General features: G+C 51.6%; 1 protein-coding gene across 2 annotated transcripts; it reads left to right on the top strand.

Moving 5' to 3' along the window:
- Nucleotides 1–564: 564 nt before the first annotated feature.
- Nucleotides 565–24882, top strand: ACLY (ATP citrate lyase). Of its 2 annotated transcripts, none has more exons than XM_050327491.1 (28): nucleotides 565–657; nucleotides 7309–7478; nucleotides 8847–8969; nucleotides 9993–10055; nucleotides 10354–10544; nucleotides 11429–11508; nucleotides 11943–12077; nucleotides 13313–13427; nucleotides 13892–14028; nucleotides 14406–14467; nucleotides 14629–14746; nucleotides 14901–15055; nucleotides 15407–15497; nucleotides 16904–17045; nucleotides 18821–18989; nucleotides 19285–19389; nucleotides 19592–19788; nucleotides 19961–20042; nucleotides 20378–20488; nucleotides 20794–20921; nucleotides 21095–21188; nucleotides 21427–21581; nucleotides 21947–22097; nucleotides 22555–22698; nucleotides 22894–23007; nucleotides 23486–23568; nucleotides 23811–23887; nucleotides 24063–24882. In XM_050327491.1, exons 2-28 carry the CDS (start codon nucleotides 7320–7322, stop codon nucleotides 24155–24157), a joined length of 3276 nt encoding a protein of 1091 aa, XP_050183448.1. In that variant the 5' UTR covers nucleotides 565–657; nucleotides 7309–7319; the 3' UTR covers nucleotides 24158–24882. The 2 variants fall into 2 exon arrangements, with proteins under 2 accessions (XP_050183448.1, XP_050183449.1); XM_050327492.1 differs by lacking the exon at nucleotides 565–657 and adding an exon at nucleotides 1304–1385.
- Nucleotides 24883–25122: the final 240 nt, after the last annotated feature.

Genomic DNA, 25122 nt, shown 5'->3' on the forward strand with positions numbered 1-25122 from the left:
TTCTGTTCTTCCAACCCGCGTTCCCGGAGCCCTGCGCGGTCTCGGTGCCAGCCACGGGGTGCCGAACGCCGGGCACAGCCGGTTCCTCCTGCAGGGGCAGCACGAGGGGCAGCCGCCATCCCCCTCTGCCCCCCGCAATCGGTTATTCGGCACCGCTTGGCGCTCGCGGGTGGCCCCGGTACCGGTTTCGCCGCTGCAGTGGGCCAGTCCTGGCCAAATAAATGACTAACGGGAAACGCTGCTGGTTCCCTCCCGTCTGCGCTTCAGTCCCGACTTTATTTTGGCGCTGGGTGAGACCCCGCGCCAGGATTCGCGTTGGAGACACTTTGTTCCTGCCAAGTGACTCACGGGGGTGGCGGGGGGAGGTGTCTGTCCCGCTCGGGGCCGGTGACATTTAACGTCACCACGAGGCAGATCCGCGGTGCCGGGGCTGTCCCGGGCGGGCCCGGCCTCAGCGGGGGCGGGAGGCGGGGTGGGGGTCACGCCAGGGTGGGGAGACACGAGGGGCCGAGCCTCGGAGTGGGAGGCTGGGGTGACACACCCCGTCCCCGGAGAGCGGCGCAGGGATTTCGGGCGGTGGAAGCTCTGGGGAGTAGTTTTCCAGGGATACTTTCCCCCCACTGGCAGCGCCGGGCGTGACACGCTGTGCCCAGCGAGGTGGGCAGGAACATCGCGTCCGCGGGGCTGTGCCCGGCCTGGTGACACCGTCACAGGCTGGAAATACCAGGGGAAAAGTGAACGTGGGATGGGTGTTTTCTGGGAAAGCAGCAGAGCCGTGACGGCCGCCGTGAGAGGCTGGTGAGGGGAACGGCGCAACGCGGGAGGCAGGGCGGCCTTGCCCCCAGCGCTCCCGGTGCCTCGGGAAGCTGCGTGAGCCTCCCGTTGGCCGCCTCCCCCGGGGGTCGCGCTCCGGCGGTGGGACCGGAGAACCGGCTCCGGCAGCGCCGCCACTCCCCCGTGGGCACCGCCCGCCCGCGCAGTTGCAGCGCGCCCGCCGGGAGGCTCCTCGGCCCGTACGGGCGCCGGGGAACCAGCCCCGCTCCCGGTGCCGGTGACGCCATCGGGGGCTCGGTGACGTCAGCGGCGGGGGGGTCACGGCCGCGGGCTCCGCCGGTGGTCGGGGCTGGGGGGTGGGGTGTGGGCGGGACTACAACTCCCACAAGGCCGCGCGGCCGCGCCCCACCCGCGGCGGCCAATGGGCGCGCGGCCGGCGCTCAGGCAAGGCGCACGTGGCGGCGGCGGCAGCCAATGGGCGGCGGCGGCGCCGTGACCCGATGGGCCGGGGGGGCCGCGCTCGGCGGACAAAGGCGGCGGCGGCGGCGGGAGCGCGGCTGGGGCAGAGCGGAGCGGGGCGGAGCGGGGCAGAGCGGGCGAGCGGCGCCAGGGTGAGTGTGGGGGGTGTCGGGCCCCGCCGCTGCCGAGGGAGGGGGGGGGTCTGCCAGGCCCTGGAGAGCGGGGGCTCTGCCCGGCACATGGCGGGGCCTCGCGGGGCCGCTCGCTGGGGCGGCGGCGGCGGAAGGGGCTGCGAGTCGGGAGCCGCCGTGGTTCCGTCCGGCCCCGGCCCCACCGGCTCGCTGGAGGGCGGGGCGGGCCGCGGGAGCGCCGTGGGCTCGCTGGAGCGGCGGGTGTGCGGCCGGAGCGGAGCCCCGCTCTCCCACCGGCACCGCCGCCCTGACCTTGCCCGGGTGTCCCCGCAGCGGTGCCGGTGGCCGGGGCGCGCTGGGGCGCGGGAGGTGTGCGGGGACGCAGCGCAGGCATCAGCGAGGGGCTGGGAAGGGGCTCCGCGCTCTGGCTTTGGGCGTCTGTTCCCTTCCCAGCCCGCTCCAGGAGGGCCTTGGCTAAAGCACCTGCATCCCCTGCCAGAAGGAAAATCCCTTCGTGGGCATCCTGGAGGAGCAGCCCCGTGTCGGGATCTCGTTGCTCCCTTCCCAGGTCAGGTGGCTGTGTTCCAGCTCTCCTGTTTGCTGCCTGCAAACACCTCCTGTTTGTCTTGCTGCTTTCGAAATTCTCATCCTGCTGTAAGGACTCTCCCATCCCTCTGAACTGTTTGCTTTCTGCAGCAGTGTCTAAAAGCTGAAGGCTGAGGTGCATCCTGAATATCCTGTTTGCAGGTGTTTGTACTCGTTCTTATCCCTAGCTGGATTTGGAGCTCAGAGCATCAGCTCTGCTGCCCAGTGCTGTGATCCAAACCCTGTTGAGTTTCCTGAATGTGAGGCTCTGCAGCTCTTTCCATGTAGCAGGGCTTTTCCCACCCTTCCACTGCTGCCTGAAGTGATTCCCAACAACCACGGTTGGGAGTTCTGCCAGGGAACCTGCCACTGTGCAAGTGACATGGGAAGGATTTAAGGAATAAACATGTGAAGGACCTTCCCAAGGCTGCAGAATAAGATGGCCTTTAACAGCGGGGCTCCAAATTCCCCACTCGTGGCACTGGGCGCTCGCCAGGTGCGTGGAGCCCATCCGCTGCTCTCCGTTGGCCACACAGATCCCTGGTCCCTTCCCTCCCCTGGCTGCTGTGCTGTTCCCAGGGGTTCCACGTGCGCAGGGAGCCTCCCCCAGAGCTGGGCGAGCAGCACCTGCTTGCATCACCCCGCACGGCGTTTCCCAACCGCGGCTGCGGGACCGTGACCCCGCGCCGGCCCTCGCTGCGCTCTGCCAGGTGGGGACTGATGTAACCCTTGGTGCTGCCGTGGGCTGAAAATACTGGCTGGGCTTGAACTGCGTTAATAAGTGACCCGGGATGGAGTGGGAAGGCTGCTTTGCCCTGTGAGTTTGTTGACATAATTCTTGGGAGAGCGGGCGAGAAATCTTCGCTGGGGAGGGAAGTCCTTTCCTCCTGGCAGAAGCGCCGTTCAGTTGGGATTGGAGCGTGGTACTGATCCAGATCTAAGAGAATTCCATGCCTGAGCACCACGTTCTGGTGGAGTTACACCTCTGCAACCAAGAAGGGGTTTGAAGAAAAATGAAATCAATGTCTTTAATGCCTCTTCCTCCCCTTGCAGAGCAGACAGCGTTGCGCTGAGTTAATGCCACATCGTTGGTCTCTTGGGAGTCAGGGAGACTTTACCTGGATTCTGTGTCAGGAATGCCTCCCTGTTTCTCCACTTGTGTTTCCTTTGGATCTGTTGCATGTTCCCTTCAGCTGGTTCTGATGTATTGGGGCAGATGTATCAGCTGTGTCACAGCAAACACAACATCCAGGTCTAGGATCCTTGCCTGCCTCTTGCCATCCTGCTGTTTTTCTCTGTCAGTACATCTGGGGAACGTTCCCCAAATATAAACCTCTTAGCATATTGGACAGGTAAATGTTTTGAGGGAATAAGAGCTGCTGAGCTCCTGAAGATGTGCTCTAATCCGTGTCTCTTACTTGCTCTGGACTTGCCAGCAAAGGCTGGAATCCAGCACTTCTTGAATCAGTGGGAATGGGTGATGAGAGGTCTCCGAGGTGTTGCAGGGAAGCTGTTTGTGTTGGAGCCTCAGTAAATGAACACAAACCTGTGGCACTTCCAGAAAGAACTTATTCTTAAACCAGTCAAACCACTTGCACTTGTCAAACCAAGACAAGGTGTGTGACATCCATTCAAGGGAGCTCTGCTTCCCGAGCCAAGGACAGTGTGCTTCAAGCACAGGGATGGCCCTGGTGACCCGGGCTGGCCCCAGAGCTGACCCTGCTTAAAGCCTGAGGTTGGGCTGGGTATCCTCCTGAGTCCCCTCTAACCTCAGCTATTGTGTGTTCTGAGGATCCATCACATTTTAACTGAAAACTTCACGGCGCGTGCTGTGGGAAACGCTTTAAAGCGGCAGTAGATCGTCCTTCACTCGGCAGATTTGGCCAGCAACCAGCTGTGCTTCTATCATAGACCCTTCAAAGGGAAAGGCAGTTTGTAACTGGCTCTGAAGGGCTGTGATAATGCAGGTACAGTGTCCAGGGAATCATCACAGGCAGCTGGAGAGGCAGCACAAGTTAGAAACTGAATTCCATCTGCCCCTATCCAAAACCTCATGCAGCGGAGGTTGCACAGTGGGAGGACACTGGAAAAGGCTTTTTGTGCTGCTGACATGAATCTGCCCTTGTGTGTGGTGGGTGCAAGGTCTGGAACTTGAAGTGGTGAGAAGATTGCAGGTCAGTCTTGGCTAATGAATGATGAACAGAGCAGTGTCTGGGTGTGAAGCGGTGAAAAGGAACGTTGTTACCCCACAGCTTGTGTTTGGGGCACAGAAAGGGACTTTCCTTTCCTCTCTTTCTTCAGAGGTGCAGCCATTGCTCTCTCCAGCGCTGGTTGGCACTGCAGGTGCTAAGCATGGCTGAAAATAAGATTATCCCTGGCAGATGGGAGTGTGAACCTGCCCCATTCCTGGGGAACTGCAGAGACTGTGTTGTGGTGACTTCAGTCCGTGCCCTGCTCGGTGTTTGCAGAACAGATGCAGCGAGTTAATGGAGGTGCTCTGGTCGGGTTGTCAAGGGACCTGCACGAGCACACACAGCCAGGAATTGCTGATGCCCTATGGATTTTTTTTTTTTTCCTGCTGATCTCTTAGCTTAACAGTTCAGCAGACTGAAGCAATTGTTTTGTGCCTGTGTCCCAACAGAAAGGCAGGGTTGGAGCAGCGGAAGAACTGAGTGAGGGGCGTGATTAAAGACTTGCCAGTGTTTAGGAAATGTGAACCTCGGGCAGATAAGGTCAGAACAGATTCATTCCTGCTGTTCTGTTGCCATGGCATGAGGATGTTGTTATTTTTCATCTACTGCTATTGTAATAATCCTCTAGTTTCCTTTCTTTGCCCCAGTAGTGTTACTGCCAAAATGAGGTGATGACCAGGAATGGTTCTGAGAGGAGCAGCTCCACAGGGCCACTCTCCTGGGAGTGCCCCACGCTTTGTGTCCCTTGGGTTTAAGGAATCCCATTTCTGTCACTTGTTCCTGCTGATAGTTTTTACAGGACTGTTCTTGGTAAGACCTGGGGGGCATCCTGGGTCCAGTTTCTTGCAGTTGCAGGGGATTCATTGACATAACTGGCCTCGAGCTTGAGTGGTTTGATTTGTCAACGTGGGCTTAAGTTCTGCAGTGCTGTTCAGGGGCTCTTGTGACACCCTGGAGAAATGGCAAAATACTCAGAGTTTTTAAAGAAATATTTTTACTGCTTTCTTTTACCCATCTGCTGGTGCTGCAGTGAAATGTGGTGCTGTTTCTCTGGGACTGGCCCTGAGCAGATTGTGGAGTTGATGGATTTTGAAGGGATATGAATCAGGAGAATTCCAGCTTCCTCTCAGGCAGAACAAATGGCTGCAGGTACCATGGGAGCAGGGTTTGCTCTCAGAAATAGCTCTGTTTTAAAGCAAAAAATCCCAATGGAAATTTTTCAGCGCTCTGGCACAGGGGTGTGTGTGTGCAGCTGTGAGGCAGGGCAGCAGTGTGGGGTCTGTGGGAGCTGAGTGTGTCTGTGTGTGCCTGCAGGACAGGGCTGGCGTGCTGGTTTGGGGTTTGGTCTCCTCTGGCTGCCCACAAGAGCTCCCCTCTCCTGGGGCCACGCTGGCTTTGACGCTGGGCTAATAAACCAACAGGGCTGTTTTCATCAGGCAGTGTTAGGGGCAAGTGTTTCTAGTGACAAGAGGTTGGTTCTGATGAAGGATGGGGAGCTGCAGAAACATCGCCTGATGCTGTTTTGAAGCAGGATTAAATTGGAAGCTGTGCTGCTACGATTTAGGGTTTCACATCACAGCTCCCCGAGAGCAGCCCTGCTGGTCTTTACAGTGTTTTACCCCTTCTGTAGCTTCGCCTTTGTGATTTTTTTTTAACCCTGGAGCTGCATTTGAAAAGATGTCAGCAGCAGATCTGACTGCTGGTCCTTAAGGTTGGTTACCAGCTCTCAGTAACAGCACTTAGTCCAACCTGTTTCCTTCTGGAGGCTCGGGGAATGCAGCCTGCCTCCTACTAGTGTTGGGATGGACCAAACCCCCTCCTTCCTGCTCTAGGGAAAAGTTCTTTATTTCTAACGATGGCTAATTATTCCCTGGGTGAATAACCCAGCTGATTACTAATGGTTGTCTCTCAGAGGGCAGCACAAAAAATAACTGGAGTTTTTAAACTGTTTTGCTCTGTGGGTCTCTGTTTTGTGAGGGACAGGTAGTGGGTCTTACTGAGCCAGTGCAGTACTTCACTGTCCAGGTGCTCAGATGGAATCTGAGCTGCTCCTCTCTGTGTTGGTGCCTTTCTGCTTTGCAGCTCTCCCAGAATCCATCCCCAGCATGCTTTTGTTTCCTGCCACATTGGCTGTGCTTGGGGAACAGGAGCACGACCCCAGCCACTCAGAATGCAGCAGGAGCCACTGCTCAAGCCTGCCTGTCAGCAGTCTGACCCCTCAGACATACCAAACCCACTGGCTGATCACAGGACCCAGTTCTGATGTGTGACACACGCAGACAGGGTCACTGGAGTGAAGTATTCTTTAAAATAAATGTTTATGGCAGCTAAAAAGAAACGCATTTTTGACACCTATGACTTTGTTGCTGCATATTGGAAAGAAAAGTTACAGCCTTGAGGTCAGAAGTCATTTACTTACATCAGTATGGAAGACACTTGAAAAAAAATAAAGCCATCCACAGGAAAGGCACGGAATTAGGAATTTTTTCTTAAAAAAAACCAAACCAAACAAACAAAAAAACCCCAACCTGTCTAACCTTAATCTTTGTTGTCTTGAGCATCTTATTCTGTCGGGTGTGAAGCTCCTTCCAAGGCATCTGGTTCGGAATCAAGAAAAAAACAATGATGTAAACGTGTTCTGGTTTTGGTAATCCTGGCAGCGTTTTCCTCTCCCTTTAGGAAAGGGATGGGGGTTGCTGATGTGCCTGCAGTCAGGCTCGCACTGGGAACGTGGGAGGCTGTAGGGAAGAGGGTGGGAGGGGTTCCCTCCCTGGAACAGCACCAGAAGAAGTGATAGATGTGTTACACAGACCCCCCCAGCAGCAAACCTGGGGTGCTGGGAGGTTTGAGAGCAGCTGCCTGAGCTGGGCACCCCCTGGATGCTCCAAGCCGAGGGTTTGGGAAAGGCTCTCATGGCTGGGACAGGCTCCTGGGATTCTGCCTTTCCCTGCAGGCAAGGCTGGACCAAACAGTGTTCAGGGCAGGGGAATGGGGTAGAAGTTTTAAGCAACACGAATAGTTCTTGCTTGTCAGGTGGGTTTTACGATGTTATGTTTAAATAGGGAGACAGGGCCCAGCTCTGGGTTTGTGTTGAGCTGGGTGATGGGGAGTTCTCAGCCACAACAGGGCTCTGTTCCTGATGGGTTTTTGTGTTTTTCCCCATCCAGACTAGGTAGCCATGTCAGCCAAAGCCATCTCCGAGCAGACAGGGAAGGAGTTCCTGTACAAGTACATCTGCACGTCCTCTGCCATCCAGAACCGCTTCAAGTATGCCCGGGTCACCCCGGCCACGGACTGGGCACGGCTCACCCAGGACCACCCCTGGCTCCTGAGCGAGGTAAGGACAGCAGGACCTGCCTTCCTGGGGTGTCCTGAGCCCTGCCCTGCATCCTTCCCAAAGGGCTGCTCGCTGCTGCTGCTGCTCTGCCATGGTCACTCCCAGCCCTGGTGAAGAAACAAGCCTTGCTTCAAGGCTCAGTATCACCTCGTGGGGGGCTGATTATGCAATTCCTTGAAGGACTCTGAGATACAGGAGCAGAGAGAGCTGCAAACAAGGTGCTCATAACTGCACAGAAGGTAAAGGAGGCTGATTCAGGCAGAGATGTCGATCTCTGTTCTCAAAGCCTTGCTCTCTGAAATTAGAGAGTGCTCTCTCCATGGCTGGCTTTGTCCAGTGTCCAGTTAGGACACTGCTTAGCTTTCCTGCATCCAGGCAAAATGTCAAAGAAGACCTTTTTTTTTTTTCTTTTTTTTTTTTTCCAATGCAAGATCTTTTATATCTCTGTGTGTCATAGGCACATACTTTCTGTAGAGTAAATATATCCAGAGCTCTTTTTATTAGCTGTCCAAGCTGGCTTCTTCCCAGTGGTTAATTATATTAAGTCTTTGGCTGGAGAACATGAATGTCTCACAGTCCTTGACTGACTGACTGACTGATAGAAGCCCTGCACTAATTAAATGTTCTGTGCTCAAGTGCCTGAGTGAGCTGCAGGAAGAGATCAGCACTGCTTCTGAAAGCCTTGCAGGAAGCCAGAAGTGAGCAAGGATGCTCTTGGGCCTTAAGGCAGGTCCTGTAAGGCTAGAAAGGGCTGCAGGGTCCAGCAGCAAGACAATGCTCAGTGTCCTGTACCTCAACACAGCGTGTTCTGACTCGACTCTTGCTGCTGAAGTTCCAGGGCACATCAGGAAGTCCAGGAGAATGGCATCCAGTTCTGCTTTGGTTTTAATCAGATATTTGCAAGCTAGAGATAAGTGTGTAACCCAGGAGCAGTTTTCCATGGGTATCATAGAGAACCACTGTCAGTTGACTAAAATGTGCATGACCCCTGGCCAGTCTCATAAGTAATGTGTAGTGACATTAGGAGTTGTTGTTTTTGGAGGGTTTTTTTTGTGAGCAACTGACTGTGCCTGCCATGACACTCATGGTTTTTTTCATCAAGAAAAGCCAGAACAAACTGTCACCTGAGTCTCTGATGTCTGCTCACAGCTGAGTAGAAACAAAGCAGCTTTTCTTGAAGTACAGTGTTAAAAAAACCTTGTAGGCATGTTGTACCAAGAGCTGGATTTGCCAAGATTAAAGAAATTCTGCAAGGACCTGTGCTGTACAGAGCTGATTTAGGTTTTTGCTTCACTATCTGCAGAGAACTTCGTAACCAAAATCACTTTCTAATGCCTCTTCCTTTGAATCTCTTGCCTGACCTTGTAGCGTTTGGTGGTGAAGCCAGATCAGCTCATCAAGAGACGTGGGAAGCTCGGACTGGTCGGGATTAACCTCACTCTGGATCAGGTGAAGGCTTGGCTCAAGCAGCGCCTGGGCCAGGAAACCACGGTGAGTGTCACCTCAGCAGCGAGGACAAGGCTGCTTTGTCCTGTCTCCCCTGGCCCTGCTGTCTTGTGGGTGTCTCTCTGGCTCCTGGAGGTTTCAAACACGTGTGTGATGGTGGTGCAAAGCAAGTGGGAAGCTGTCCCACGTGTGAACTTGCTGCTTGGTGAACGAGCCCTGAGAACTGACACACCGTGACAGGGCACAGAGCCCAGTGCTCCCTGTGGCTCTGCTGTCTGTGCAGGGCCGGTGGGAACTCAGCAGGAATCAGCACCACTTTGAAATTCCCTTCCCCTGGGAGTCAGCTGCTGGTAGCTGGGTGCTGTGTCTCTGCTGCTTCCCTGTAATACCCAGGACAGTGTAAAAGCTGTCATAAAAGCGTCCCCTACTGCAGCCAGCTCGTGTGTTTTGGCTGATGACTGAGTGTTACTTCAGGTCCTTATTTTAACTCAGTGCTGCCCTGATGTATTTATTTTCCTGGGAATGGCACTGCAGTGCTAATGATAACGAAGTGCCTGCCATCCCCGCTGCCGTGTGTCGGGAGCTGATGGAGTTCTGCTGCCTCAAGGAATTGATGCCTTTGGCCCCTGCTGGGATTGATTTGCAGCTGGCTCCAGCTCCGAGCCGGTGCAGCTGCCTGGAGAATTGGGAAGCAGCAGGAACTGCGTCTTGTGTGCTGCAAGAGCAGCTCAAGCACTCACGTGTCTTACTGTGCTGAGCAGGGCTCTGTGAGGGTGCTGTCTCTGGGACAGGAGATGAGAGCAGCTGTCCCAGTGTAATTGTGATACCCCTCTGTCCTGTGAGGAATGGGGAAGGTGACTGACTCCTGTAACCAGATATCCTTGGTGACAGTGCTGGATGCTGTGCTGGGGAGGGAGGAGTGGTTCTCCAGGAGGCCTGGCGGAGAGGTGCTTGGATAGGAGCAATCTTAGAGCAGTGCTGATGAATTCTCAAAGCTTGCCTTGTGCTGTCACAAATGTGGGGACTGGACAAGTGGTTATGGGTGTTTGTCTTGTTTTCTGCCCCCAGATTGGTAACGCGAAGGGAATCCTGAAGAATTTCCTGATCGAACCCTTCGTCCCTCACAAACAGGTTAGTACCCCAAATAAAGCATTGAAAAGGGCTTTTAAATCTCTTTGGATTTGCACACTTAGGTGGGTTGATGCAGTGGAGAAGGCAGAAGTTTGGGGGTGTGCTGTTGAGCTCACGGGGTCAGTGCACACACAGCCTGCACGACCCCAGCCAGCGTCAGGGCCACTCCAGCTCTGCTGCTCCTTGGGAAGCTCCATGGTGGGCTTGGGTGCCCCATCCCTGGCACTGGCACAAGAGCCTCTCCAGGGTCTTCTCTGGGTGTCACTGGCTAATGTTTGTGCCCTGCTCTGTGGTGCAGGAGGAAGAGTTCTACGTGTGCATTTACGCTGCCCGTGAGGGAGACTACGTGCTCTTCCACCACGAAGGGGGTGTGGATGTGGGAGATGTGGATGCCAAAGCTCAGAAGCTGCTCGTGGCAGTGGATGAGAAGCTCAGTGAACCAGATGTGAAGAAGCACCTCCTGCAGCACGCACCAGCAGACAAGAAGGAGTGAGTACAGCTGCCAGTTCTGGACAAGACCAGCCACGCAGCAGCTGCTCTCCTTTATCTCAGTGCCACACCCCGAACTTCACTCTCCTGCCCCTCTTACTGCTCTCCAGAATATGCCAATCCTGAATCCAAGTTCTCTGACCTTATCTGAGCTGCCTGTAAAACCCAAAATAAGGTTTAGTGCTGAGCCTTCACTTGGCAGCAGCACTTCTCAGCCTGCTCAGGTCTCGACCTCTGAGACTGGGGACATGTACTGAATCCTGATCCTTTGTGCCAGCTTAGAAGTTTCTTTTGTTTAGTGGAAATAGTGGTAAGGTGTGGATCTGACTGCTAAGTCAGAACTGCCCTGTCCCTTGCTCTGGCCTGGTCTCCAAAGTTATTCCTGCAGCGTCTGTAGGTCTCAAGGCTTCTGCATCTCCCTCAATTAGCTGCCCATACCTCATTATCTTAATATGAGTCATGATTTTTCCAAACATAACGTGATCCCTGCCAGCATCGTGCAGCGCTGAAGGGCTGAAGGAGCCTGTCACTCCATCAGTTCACTGCAGCCTCCTCCCCATCACAGACAAGGAAGCTCAGATCTGACGAAGATGGGTGTCAGCAGGGAGACATCATTCTCCCAGGGAGATAAATCAGACTGCACAGCTCTGACAGTTGTGAGCAACTGTGTCCTCACAGAGTTTGGTGGAGGGTAATTAGGATGAGTCATCAAGGTCTTCCTTCCCTTGAGTCATCACCCAGGCTCCTTCCAGAGAAGATGAATGAGAATGAGAGAAATTGATGCTGAGTAGATTTACCACTAATACCAATGAACAGAGCAGGCTGTGCTTAGATTTGGCTGCTTCCATTAACTTGTGTCACTTTTTTTTTTCTTTTTTTTACAGCATCTTGGCCAGTTTCATCTGTGGCCTGTTCAACCTTTATGAAGATCTGTATTTCACATACCTCGAGATCAATCCATTAGGTAACGGATATTTCTGGGAGCAGAACTTTCTGTTCTGAACTCCTGAAATGTGGTGTTGATCCCTCTCTGGGTTCTGTAGTTCACAACAGCACCAGGTGCCACGTGCAGGAGCACAGAGGTGGCTGTGATGTGTCTTGGAGCTGTTCATTGAGTGAATTGAAATGAGTGAATGAAAAATTCCATTGAAAGGGGATGTTAAAGCAGAGCTGAAGAATGCAAAAACTGCTCTGTTAGAACAAAACATCCCCTGAGGCAGAGCCTGGGCTGTGGCCACAGTCACAGGGAACTCGCTGGGGCTGATAAATGCCTCCCAGTGCTGGGGAGAGCAGCAGTGACCCAGCTTTAGCAGTGATCTCTGTGGTACCAGATGTTGAAGTAAACCTGTAGCATGTCTCTGTACAAACCAGAGCTAATTGTGATGTTTCTCACTGCAGTGGTGACCAAGGATGGCGTTTACATCCTTGACCTGGCTGCGAAGATTGACGCCACGGCTGACTACATCTGCAAAGTGAAGTGGGGGGATGTGGAGTTCCCCCCTCCCTTTGGCAGGGAGGCTTATCCCGAGGCAAGTGACAGCCCAGATTCCTTCCCTGTGGCCTGCAAGATGAATTCCTCAGTGCTTGTCTGCCCAGTTTCCAGGGGTTTTGCTGTGTTTCCAACACTTTGGCAGTGCTGTCCATGCTAACCTAGGTAGCTGTACTGCTAGGACTGCTCATAATCACACTCTGAACTGCAGTTGCTTCCGGGCTCTTCTCAGATCTTCTTTCAGTTCTTTAATTCAGAACTGACTTTTTAAAATGGAGACTGACATTTAACTTCCCTCAGCTGTACCTGTACAGAGCTTGCTTGTGTGGTTCCTGCCTGTGTTGCTCCCCTCAGCATCACCTTTTTGTGCAGCAGTGGTTGCTGGCAGCCCCGTGGGAGCTGTTGTTCCCTCAGTGGCAGTTCTGAGAGCAGAGCAGCAGCTGTGGGCAAACACTGCGTCCAAGTGTCAATTCAGAGAAAATAATTACCTTCTCCCAGGCTTTAAAGTCAGAAGTTAAGGTGTTAATGCACCTATTTTCCCAAAAAGTGACGATAAGATGAGACCTGCTGGATGCACAAGCACTGCTCCAGACAGCTCCCAGCAGCTTCAGAAGCTATTGGAATTTGAGCTCTCTCCTTAGTTATTCTGTTACTTATTTTCAGGTGACTGTTCTGCTCTCTCCAAAAGGATTTCTGTCCCGACTTTTTCATTTCAATAATTATAATTACGCTTCAGTTGGAAGGTTTTTTGTACCGTGGCCAGGAAATCCATTTAGCTGTCCCTCTCCATGTAGCTCGCTGGATGCCAACACTCAACTCAATTTGCTCTTAAAAGGATTAGTTCAGGTTTTGTCTCTGAATCATCCCCCTGCGAGTGCCTGGGAAGGTTGTTATGGCAGAGTTCTCTGCTGGGAATGTTAATGAACTCCAGTGAAGTGCTGCTCAGCAGCCCGGCACGCTGGGGCTGCAGGAGCACCACGGTGAGCCAAGTGACAGCTCTCAGTGATTACACTCCTGGCTGCAACACAGCCAGAGGGGTCACCATGGGTGTGATGATTTTTAGATGTTGTCTGGCCTCAGTCTCAGAAGACAAGGTCAGAGCAGACTCTTCAGTTCTGTTCGGATTCTGTGACTGTCGTAGGATGGACAGATTGGCACTGGGCCTCTGTCCCTTACAAACACGGTGTCTGTAGTCAGAGCTGCACCCAGCACTGACCCTCAGGGTGGAAAAGGCAGATTCAGAAGGAAGTTAAGGTTGTGCTGCTCTCCCTGCAGGAAGCCTACATTGCTGACCTGGACGCCAAGAGTGGGGCCAGCCTGAAGCTTACGATCCTGAACCCCAAAGGCAGGATCTGGACCATGGTGGCTGGCGGTGGTGCCTCGGTGGTGTACAGGTAACAGGAACAAGGTTTCCAGAGAAGGGGGTGGATTTACAGTGCTGGAAGAACATAATTCTGCAGCCTGTGGAAAGCAGACTGTTCTAAACCTGTTTTTCCCAACCTGATGTTTGGGATCCCTGTAGAATGAAGGTGCTGTGCAGATTTTGCACCGAGCTGGAACACAGTGTTCCCTGGGGAATTTAATTCTGGGAGGTTGAGATACAGTTTCTTTTTGACTTGGAAAGAATTGAGCTGGCTGGAGGGTGTTGAGGTCAATATTGGTGTAGTGGTCACTGAGTTCCCATCATATCTGGGGAGTATGACAAGACTAAGACTGGCACCACGGGGAGAGCAGCTTTGTTTTCAGCAGACAGCACAGTCCCTCTGTTCTGAGTGCCACTTTCCCAGGGCTTTGGAATGCTTTTAAGACCTTTATAGTGACTCAAATTATAACTAATCTCTTAAATAACTTTTTACAGTGACACCATTTGTGACCTGGGGGGTGTGAATGAACTGGCAAACTACGGGGAGTACTCAGGAGCCCCCAGTGAGCAGCAGACCTACGACTACGCCAAGACCATCCTCTCCCTCATGACCCGAGAGAAGCACCCGGAAGGTGAGGGAGATGCTGCAATTCCAAAGCTGGGAAGCTGCATATGGAGGGAAAAACTGAACAAATCAGGGCTGTTACTCTGCTTAGCCCTCCCTGGCAGAGCTTTCAATGTAGTGCTGCCTTCAGAGGAAAGCAGGGATGGATTTTTGTCAGCTCTTCTTTCAGAGACAGGACTTGTGGTTTTCTGTGGAGCCTGAGAGATTCTTATCAAACTTTCCTGCTTGTTACGAAGCTCTTATTTTCCAGGCTCTACTAAACACAACTGCAAACAACCTGCTAGTCTGCACTATAGCTTTGTTTCACTTTGTCCTAAATTGCTTCATGATCTTGGAGTATGCTGCTCTTAAAACAGTTCTATTTACATACTTTTCTTCCCTCAGGGAAGATCCTGATCATTGGAGGCAGCATTGCAAACTTCACCAATGTAGCAGCCACCTTCAAAGTAAGTGACCAGTCAGAAGCACCAGCAAACATCCAGGCCTTTCTTCCCAGTTCCCTGTTGGGATGAGGCTGATAGTCCGTCTCTTCCAGGACTTCCTGAGATGATGGGACAGAGTAAAAGGTCAGGCTGCCCAGGTCACTTGCCCTGTGTATTTCTTCTAGGGCATTGTGAGAGCGATTAAGGATTACCAGGGCCCTCTGAAGGAGCACGAGGTGAGGATCTTTGTACGAAGAGGAGGCCCGAACTACCAGGAAGGGTTACGTGTCATGGGAGAAGTTGGTAAGGAACAACCTTTTCCTTAAGTTTTTGTCCTTGCATCTTATTTCTTCTACCTGCTTTCTGCTGAGCCTTCTCAAGGTTAAGTGTTTGGCAGAAGCTCACCTTGTTCCTTTCCTGCCCTGCCAAGGCTGACTATGGCTGTGTGTCTCCACAGGGAAGACCACTGGGATCCCCATCCACGTCTTTGGCACGGAGACTCACATGACTGCCATCGTGGGCATGGCGCTGGGCCACCGGCCGATCCCCAACCAGCCGCCCGCCGCTGCCCACACCGCCAACTTCCTCCTCAACGCCAGCGGCAGCCCCTCGGTGAGCTCCCCCCGTGCCGTGAAAGGGGACGTGGGTGAGGAGGCTGGAAATGGGTCTTGGTCACTGCTGTATTTGTAGGAAGCTTTAGGGAAAACAAGCGTGGCTCTGCCCGCGCGGTTTGAGGAGGGGCCACCCCAGTGCCCGCCTCGCTCGTGCAGAAAATGTGACTGTTGTACCTGCTGGGTCGTTAAGGAGTTTTCCCTTGCCTGACTGAAACAGTCTTATCTTAAAATCAATTTTCTTTGGTTTTCTTGGTAGCAGGCCAGCGTAGCCAAAGTGGCCATTTCCTCCTCTGTGCTCCAGGCGTTCCTGGTGCTGTCCCTCACTGACTTTGGTTTCTGGATCTTTCAGACTCCAGCACCGAGCAGAACCGCCTCCTTCTCCGAGTCCAAACCAGATGGTATTGCTCCAGCCAAGAAGGCGAAACCAACAGCACCTCTTGGTAAGTCCAGCCCTGGGAATGCCTGCTGGCAGTGCTCTGCTGCTCCCACAGGCAGGATGGGCATGAGACAAATGCTTTCTTTTCTCAATATACAGGGAAGCAATTTTGTGGCACCTGCTTATCTTTGTCTTGAGTGCAGTTAGGTGGTTTTAGCTGTCACTAGTTTTTTAACAGAAGCAAAACCCAAAAGCCCTGAGTGCTGTGGGGAGGAGGGCAGCTCAGCACCTGCCCGGGTGCCTGGCAGGCAGCGGCCAGCCCTGTCACGCTGTTGCCTGAGTGATTCTCTCTTTAACAGATTCAGTCCCAGCCTCGACACCTGGCTCAGGTAGGACCTGTGTGACCAGCTGAATGTGCCTGGCCTTGCTGGCAGCTGACTTTTAGTTCTTAGTTTTGTTGCTGTCTTTTCCCTCCAAAAGTTTGCCGTGTTGTCTGGTCTTCCCTCCTGCCCAGCATATTTAGCTGTCACCATGTGAACTTCTCATCTGGTTTTTTCAAGTGTAGTTCACCACATGCCTTTGAACAAACACTTTATTGCCAGGGGAGAAAGGGACTGGTCTCAAACTTCAGTTTTTCTTCCCTCCCCACAACCATTACAGAAAAGAACAGGCCCACACACATCATGTTCCCTTGATTTCCAAAAGGAGGAGTCACTGACTGTGCCCAATAACTTGCATCTTGTTTCAAAGGGAAGCAAAGTAGTGCAGGGGCTCTGCTCATCAGGCTTGGAAAGTACCTTTAAGATTCTCCTGAGCTCTGTGCTGGGTGAGAATAAACTGCTGCATCAGGGGCAAAGCAGAGTTTCAAGTTACCTCACTTATCATGAAGAGGAACAGAGCCATCAAATTTGTGTTGGATTATGGTCATTAAAAAAACCCCAAAAAACAAAAAACAACTGAAAAGAAAAGCTGAGTGCATTGAACTCCTTTACTTTTTGTCCCTGACATTTCCTGCTTTTCTTTTAATTTCCTATTGTTCTTCTGTGGTGCCCTGACAAACCTCCTGCGGGCCACATGCAAATAAACAAATAAAATTCAAAGTTCTCTTCAGCTTTGCAGAAGAAAACTGGGAGGAAGATGAATGGCCCATGAGAGGAGAAGAGGCAGTTTTCACTCCTCTCCTCCACCAGCTCTACCCTGCAATTCACTTGCCCGTTTAGTGAACCCCAAAACCTGGCTGTTGTGTTCAGAATCCAGGGGAGGGGGTTGCTGTGCTTCATTTACAGTTTCTTCCTTAATTTGGACAGTGTGGCTACTCCATCCTGCAGTTCACGTCTTGGTTCAGTCTGGAGGGAGGGGAATATGCTCGCTCAGGAGCCTTCCCAGCAGCCGCGTGGCAAAGCTGCAGTTTGGGTCTCGCTCGGATGGGCAGTTTGAACGTGGTTTGTTTCTCTTCCCCTCTCCGAGCAGGTAAAGCCACGACGCTGTTCAGCCGCCACACCAAGGCGATCGTGTGGGGGATGCAGACCCGGGCTGTCCAAGGAATGCTGGACTTTGACTACATTTGCTCCCGGGACGAGCCGTCAGTGGCTGCCATGGTTTATCCGTTCACGTAAGTGGCCTGTGGCTGCATCGCTTCTGACTGCTTCCCTCCAGCTCTTCTGTGGTTCTTTAGTGGAGCTCTGCCCTGGACTCCATCCCTGCTGGAACACCTTCTCCTCCGCTCCCTTCCACCCCTAGGTTGGCTTTGCAGGCCGCTCAGTTTCCCTCAACCATTGATTTTTTTGCTGTGCTGTTGAAACAGCTGAATGTTCACCACAGAAGTGAAGTTTCACTTTATGTGCCTTTCAAAAGGTGTCCAAGTTGTGTTCTTCACTCAGTGAGTGAGGCAGGTGTGACTACTTGGGCTTTTCTGTACAGCCCCAGGCTCAGCAGAGGCAGGCAGGCTGTGTGAGGCTCCTTCCCTGCATCTGTTCTTAGGCATGTGCTTGTCTGAGACACCTTGATTTGGGCCTGCAGCAGCAGGAATTTCCCTTCCAAATATTAGCCAGAATCATAGTAGCTCTGCTAAAGCAGTCTGGCTGGCATGTAGCCAAACAAAACTTAAGAAAACCCTAAAATCTTGTTCATGTTCTTTCCAATAGCAGCAGTGATTCCTTAGCAGGCAGGAAGCCCATGGATCCTTCAGTGGGATAGAGAGTTCTCTTGTGGTGTTCACCCTCTTTTACTCATTCCTATGGGGATGAAAGGGACTTCTTGAGTGTTTCAGGTCACCCTCAGGAAGAACTTCCCGAGTGTGGCTGTGTGTGAGCTGTTTTATTGCACCTCCTGACTGGTGGTGGTGGGGGGTCTTGCTGTGGAACAGGACAGGCAGGAAGAAGGGAAGCAGTGGCTGTCACTTCCAGTACAGTGAGATGGGAGCACAGAGCCAGGCAGGAGCCTTGGTTCATTCCTGTGGTATTTACAGACATCCTGGAGAGCTGATGTCTAATCAGCCTCTGTCCTGCAGAGAATTTCTCCTCTTGACAGTTAAGACCTTGTACTGTTAGTCTGCAGCTCTGATGGTAATTGCAGCTCTGTAATAACTTCTCAGCAAGTGCAAACCTCGGGGTGCTGAGTGCAGGCACAGCCACGTCTGCGGGTGAGTGGCGGCCCCTGGCAGAGTTGCAGCTGATTATGGAAGAAAAAGCAACAGGGATTAGAGTTTAAGGCTACCTGTAATTACCTGATTCTGCTTGACCTTTTGGAGGAAGCCAAGCTGGCAAAACCTGGAATGTTCTGTCACGAATGTACCAGTATGGGAACACAGCCAGTATCTCTACACTCTTAAATGACTGCACAGTCAGAGTTGATGCAGTCCTAGTCAGAGCATCTGCTATGTACAAAATACCTACAGTGAAACCTTCCCCTCCAGTGCCTGTGGGGTGGGCAGTGTCTCACTGTAGCAGGATTGGCAATGCTGGCCCTCCCGTTGCTGTCCTGGCTGTTCCCCACAGATGCTGATTTCCCGTTCCCCCAGCCCGGTGTTTGCTCCAGCCCAGCTTCGCACGCCTCTCATTCATTGCTCTTTCTGTGCCTCATTCTGTCTTCCAGCTTGGAGTAGAGTTAAGGCTCTGGTAACTTCACTGTGGGAGAGCTTATTCATCTTGCTGGATGCCTCTGTCCCCATTAGCCCGTCTCCTTCCATATGCTGCTCTGTCCTATACTCTGAAGAACCTCCTGCTGTCATATGGTCCCTCCCCACACATGCTCACGTGCTCGTGAGTGTCTCAGTCAGTCTCGGGGGCTGAGAGCGGGGTTTGTAAACTCCTCTGTCTGCATGCACTGTGTCTCCTTGCCTTTCCAGCAGCCTTAAAGGTCAGGGCTTTTCCGTCTTCTCCTCCACAGCGGTGACCACAGGCAGAAGTTCTACTGGGGCCACAAAGAAATCCTGATCCCGGTCTACAAGAATATGTCAGATGCCATGAGGAAGCACCCAGAGGTGGATGTTCTCATCAACTTCGCCTCTCTGCGCTCTGCCTACGACAGCACTGTGGAAACCATGAATTATCCCCAGGTGAGCGTGGGATCCAGAAGAAGCCCAAGAGAAGACCCTTCCAGCAGGATGCCAGTGTTTCTTAAGCTGTGATGGCATTAGTGAATTGTCTTGATCTTCCAGCTTGGCACATAAACACCCCAGTTCTAAGCCCTTACAGACTGTAAGGAAGGTACTGGGGTTCCATCACAATGCTGATGCTGGGCTTGCAATTAGTGTAGGAGGAACTCGGTGCCTCTTGGTTAGGAGTAACTACCTCAGGCCTGACAGGGGGCAACTTCTGTGGGTAGCAATGGTTTTCCTTCCCTTGCTGCAGATCCGCACCATTGCCATTATTGCCGAGGGCATTCCAGAGGCCCTGACGCGCAAACTGATCAAGGCAGCTGATAAAAAAGGAGTCACCATCATTGGGCCTGCAACTGTAAGTACTGATGGCTGCCTTCCCCTGCCTTCCTTAACCTTCAGATTGTCTTCCTCCAGTGGATGAAGTGTGTCCTTCAGTTCACTTTGGTTTTAGTCACAGGAGGTGTGCGTTAGTCTCTCAGCACAAATGCTGACAAGGCTGCCTTACAGAAACATTCCTCAGTTTCATGGTTTATTTCTAAATACAATCTTTCTTGTAGGTTGGTGGCATCAAGCCAGGTTGCTTTAAAATAGGCAACACAGGGGGCATGCTGGATAACATCCTGGCATCGAAGCTGTACCGCCCTGGCAGCGTGGCCTACGTGTCCCGCTCTGGAGGGATGTCCAATGAGCTCAACAACATCATCTCCCGAACCACCGACGGGGTCTACGAGGGGGTGGCCATCGGAGGAGACAGGTACGAGTTGGCACCTTCAGCACACTCTGGTTTTCAAGTCAGTCAACAGAAGAATTGTTGGTAATTTGGAAGAAGGAAGGGCAGGTTGGCTGTTGATTTTTTTTTTTTTTTTTTTTTTTCAGAAAAGTTTATGAAATAAGTTTCTACCATTTTTCCCCTGTATTGCACACAGATATCCTGGCTCAACTTTCATGGATCATGTCTTGCGTTATCAGGATACTCCAGGAGTGAAGATGATTGTAGTACTGGGGGAGGTGAGTGAGACCACACTTCACTCTTACCTGAGAGATACCCGTGTGTGGTTTTGTTTTGGGAGCATCTGACCTGCTAAATAGCAGCTACCTGTGCTGTTCTTGAGTATCCCAGTTCTTATTTCTTGCTGCTTTATCAAAAGAAATTTGCATGCATTGCACAGGCAAGTGTAGTTTTCCCTGCTTAAGAAAAAAAAAATAAATCAGGAAGCTTTGTTCTGAGACTTCAGCTGTTACCTGGTGAAAAAGGAGGAAAAAATCCCAGCAATGCCTCCATGTGTGTCTCAGAGCTGGTTTCCACAGAAGTGCAGTTTGGAACTGTCTCTCTCTCCCTGCAGATCGGAGGCACAGAGGAATACAAGATCTGCAAGGGCATTAAAGAAGGCCGGATCACCAAGCCAGTGGTGTGCTGGTGCATTGGTACCTGTGCCACCATGTTCTCCTCAGAGGTATGTGCAAAAAAAGGGGGAAAACACATAGAATAAGGATAAATCAACAAGAGGAGGAAAATCCCAAGTCTCTCACTGTGCCTAAACCTTTCAGAACTGTCAGTGGCAACTCCTCATGTGCAGAAGTTCACAAATATAAGTGATAAAAGGTTTTTGTGCTTCTGTGTCACGGGAGATTTCCAGGGGATTCTACTTGTGAAGGGAGCCCAAAGATCCCAGGGAATACAACAAATTCCAACAGCCACCTTTCTGGAGTGGGAATGGGAGCCTGTAGTCCTTACTGTTCTCCCTTCTCCTGTTTGTAGGTGCAGTTTGGCCATGCAGGAGCTTGTGCCAACCAGGCCTCCGAAACTGCTGTGGCAAAGAACAAGGCCTTGAAGGAAGCTGGGGTGTTTGTCCCCCGGAGTTTCGATGAGCTGGGAGAGGTCATTCAGTAAGTCACACTCTCAGAGCACCTTCAGCAGAGATTAAAGCAGTCAGGGCAGTGATTCTGGCCTGTTAGGGAATATATTCCTGCTTAAGGAAAGCAGTGTGGGGTTTTAAGGTCTGGGTTAGGACCCACCTCACTTGGATCCCTTGAAAGGACCGAATGGATTCTCTCCCTAGGTCTGTGTACCAGGATCTTGTGGCCAGAAAAGTGATCGAACCAGCTGAGGAAGTGCCTCCTCCAACTGTGCCAATGGATTACTCCTGGGCAAGGGTGAGCTTTTGGGTTCCTTGGAACCAGACAAGGCATCTGCTGGGATTCTGGGTGCCATGCTGGGGTTACACCCTTGTGCTTTAATAGTGTTACTTGTGAGCTCCCTGGCCGTGCTGGTTCTGAGCTGTGGAGGCTGCTGGGAGGGCAAGCCTGAGACGCTGCTTTGCCTGCTCTGCTGGGCACTGCCCTTGCTGCCGGTGTGGGTGTTTAACATCCCATCTCCACGCTGCAATTCCAGGAGCTGGGACTGATTCGCAAGCCAGCGTCCTTCATGACCAGCATCTGTGACGAGCGAGGGCAGGAGCTGATCTATGCTGGGATGCCCATCACCGAGGTCTTCAAAGAGGAGATGGGAATCGGAGGGGTTCTGGGCCTGCTCTGGTTTCAGAGGAGGTGAGGCAGCTCTTGTGAAAAATCACACATTCTCCGGTTTGGAGTTTTCCTTGTTTATTAATAGACTTGTAAGCAAAAAAGTAACTCCAGGATGCCTCTGTGGAGGCAGATTCAATGGAATGCCATCTCTGTAATCCCTCCTTGCAACCATGTCAGCATTTCAGGCTACATACACTATATTTTAGCCTAGGGATTGAGTTTTCCACAAGTTTTGTGGTGCATTGAGGAAATTTCTATGTTCTAGGTCTGATTCACCCTCTCTGACTCCTTGTTTATTGTGTCACCTCAGCTCTGGAGAGACTGGGGACTTGACAAGCGTTTTCACTTGTGTTCTATCCCCTGACTGACCCGGTGTCTGTACCCAGGTTGCCCAGGTACGCCTGCCAGTTCATCGAGATGTGCCTGATGGTGACAGCAGACCACGGGCCAGCCGTGTCTGGGGCTCACAACACCATTGTCTGCGCCAGGGCTGGCAAAGATCTCGTCTCCAGCCTCACTTCAGGCCTCCTCACTATTGTGAGTACCCAAGATCCAGGAGGTTTAGCTTCTAGTGGTGTCTATTCACTCACACCTTGAATTTCAACTCTAATAGTCCAGTGCTCCCTGTTTCAAACTGTGCCCATTTTTCCAGTAAGCCAGACTAGTTTGTCTCATTTGAGTCTAGAAGTATTTTGTAGCAGCCAAATGGCTGTCAGTGTTGTCCCTGTTTAGTTGCCTTGTTTCTTCCAAGACTGACAAGTAAAAATGTGACTGAAACAGACCTTTGGATTGCATTTTCCCCCACATCTGTCAGCAGAGATGTGTTGACTGCATATTGGCACTTGTGTGAGTTAAAACCAGATGCTGTGCCTGCCCAACTTAAATGTCATGGGTGCCACAGAGACCAGGGTGGATGGGGGAGATAATCTTGTGTGTGTTTTGTACCTGAACTGTGGAGTCCTTTGCCGCAATTCCCTTTGTGTCCTGCACCCAGGGTGACCGGTTTGGGGGAGCACTGGATGCTGCAGCCAAAATGTTCAGCAAAGCCTTTGACAGCGGGATTATCCCCATGGAGTTTGTGAATAAGATGAAGAAGGAAGGGAAGCTGATCATGGGCATTGGACACCGAGTCAAATCGGTAAGAAAACTGTCTTAGGGACAAACAGGAGGGATTTTTATGGAAGGTGGGGGAGAGCAAAAACAAAGGAAAGCAAATTGGCAAGTTTGAGGCACCTGTTGACCGAGTTGTCCCCAGCCTACAATGAGTAAAGCTGACATCAGGTACCTGTGTAAGAGGCAATGTCAGTGACTGTAACGTGCTCTGAACCTGCAGATAAACAACCCTGACATGAGAGTTCAGATTCTCAAGGACTACGTGAAGCAGCACTTCCCGGCCACTCCACTGCTGGACTACGCGCTTGAAGTAGAAAAAATCACAACTTCCAAGGTGAAAGGCGCCAGCACTGAACTGCTCTGAGGACTGGTTCTCTGGGGAGGGAAAGTGACTTGAGGTTCACGGTGTATTTTAAGTGCAGTGCTTCAGAAATTGTTCCTGGGGGTTGTGTTTCTGTGGTGGAGTTGAGGCCATGTGCAGCTGCAGTTGGGAACTGCTGAACAAGCCAGACCATCATCTCTGTGGCCACAGTCCACACTGGCCCTGCTTGGATGTAAATCCAAGGCCAGTGGCACACGTGTTGGGCTGTGGCAGAGAATCTCTGTGGCTTGATCCTTCTTTGAGGCTGGTTTTCCAGCATTCCCATTAAGAGCCTGTGGCTCTTGCTCAGGCTGCTGAGCTGCCTCTCTGTTGCTGGGCTGGTGTGTCCCCAGTTACAGGAAACACTGAAGCCATCCTTGGGGTGGAAGGTGCCAGGTGAACTCCATTTGCACTGTTAACATCTTCATTGGGGTGTTCTCATTTCCTGCAGAAACCAAACCTTATCCTGAACGTAGATGGCTTTATTGGAGTGGCCTTTGTTGATGTACTCAGGAATTGTGGCTCTTTCACACGGTGAGTAGGGAGGGGGCTGTTCTTGGATCGTGGTCCTATAAAGGGATGGGAGCTGCACTGCCAGCTCCTGGGGGGGGCAGGATTTCAGGACACTGAGAAGGAAACATAGCCTAGCCTTGGGGGCAGAAAGCTGTCACATGAATTCATGTGGTTCTGGCACCAGAGCAGGTTCTCAGCCTGTCTGACATGGATTCCTTAAATAGATCACTACCAAGAACTGTTTAATTTCCTTCCTTTTGCAGAGAAGAAGCAGATGAATATATTGACATAGGAGCTCTCAATGGCATCTTTGTACTGGGCAGGAGTATGGGATTCATTGGTGAGTTTGCCCCTCCCTGCCCCTTCCCATCTCCCAGGGCTGCCCCTTCCCAGGAACACCAGACAAACCTGAACCTCTGTGGGGACTCGGTGTACTCCAGAACTCCAAGCTGTTTCAAGGCAAAGAGGAGGAGGAGGGATGGGAATTCTGTAACATAAACCATTGTCATTTTCAGGACACTACCTGGACCAGAAGAGATTGAAGCAGGGTCTGTACCGTCACCCATGGGATGACATATCCTATGTCCTACCGGAGCACATGACCATGTGAGAAGCTGGTGTTTTCCTGGAATGTCACTGCACGAGGACAGAAGCCTGGCCAGGGGACAGCCACGGTGGGACTATGGACGTACAAAGCCCGCTGGGACAGAGATGTTGAGCTGCCTGGTCAAACTGTGCAAAGCGACTGTTTTATAAGAATAGAAACTTACTCTAATAAAACCAAAACTTGTGCTATTCCCTCTGTTACCTGCTGTATTTAATACTGTCTCTCACCATTTTAGTTTTTCTCTTCTCACGTTTCATTTTGTTTCCAGAAGAGATTAAGGGTTTTGGGGGAGAGTTTGGCTCATGGGCACAGTCTTACTGGACATTACTCTGGTAACAAGCTGTACCTTTCCTGTGAAGGGGAATGTGCCCATCATTCCTATAAGCCAGGACTTGGGCTTTTTTTTTTTTTTTTTTTTTACTGTGTTCTCATCCTTGGTCTGATTGTGAATCTTGGGACCACTGCTGATGTATAACCAATGTTACTCAAGCTCTGGTGTAGTAATTTAAACTGTAAAGTTGTAACATACTGCTGTGAAAACTGTGAAATCCCTGTACTCCAGTGTCTGTATTTATGCAAACAAACTTCTTTCCTCTGACTGTTGCTCTGTGGCACTGTCACTCATGTTACCTGCAGCTGCAAAAAAAAAATATCTCAGTTAATAACTTCAGCGTCCTCCTTGTCTGTGTATTGTAACCGAACTCAAATAAATACATGCTCCTAATTTATTCCTTTTCCATTTGTGGCTTCTGAAAGTTCATCCTAAACACTATCTGAGGGGTGTGACAAGCTGGGAATCAGTCACTTAATAAAACACCACTCATCAAAGTGGTTACTCCTTAAGAGTCTGTGTTTCAGGTGATTTAAAAGGGGAAAAAAAAAAAAACAAACTCAAAATGCATACACCTACCCTTGCATGTTTCAGTGTAGGTCAAAAAGATGAAGTTTAGCAAAGTAAAAAAGAAACA

This window comes from Myiozetetes cayanensis, unplaced genomic scaffold, assembly GCF_022539395.1.
Source record: "Myiozetetes cayanensis isolate MyiCay16 unplaced genomic scaffold, myiCay2020 scf34, whole genome shotgun sequence".
Lineage (NCBI taxonomy): Eukaryota > Metazoa > Chordata > Aves > Passeriformes > Tyrannidae > Myiozetetes > Myiozetetes cayanensis.

Excerpts from the sequence above, each read along its gene's own strand:
- ACLY (XM_050327491.1), top strand. The coding sequence starts at position 7,320 with ATGTCAGCCAAAGCCATCTCCGAGCAGACAGGGAAGGAGTTCCTGTAC. Across the intron at positions 20,489-20,793 it reads CCACCATGTTCTCCTCAGAG|GTGCAGTTTGGCCATGCAGG; the intron begins GTATGTGCAAAA and ends TCCTGTTTGTAG. Across the intron at positions 21,582-21,946 it reads CTGCTCTGGTTTCAGAGGAG|GTTGCCCAGGTACGCCTGCC; the intron begins GTGAGGCAGCTC and ends GTCTGTACCCAG.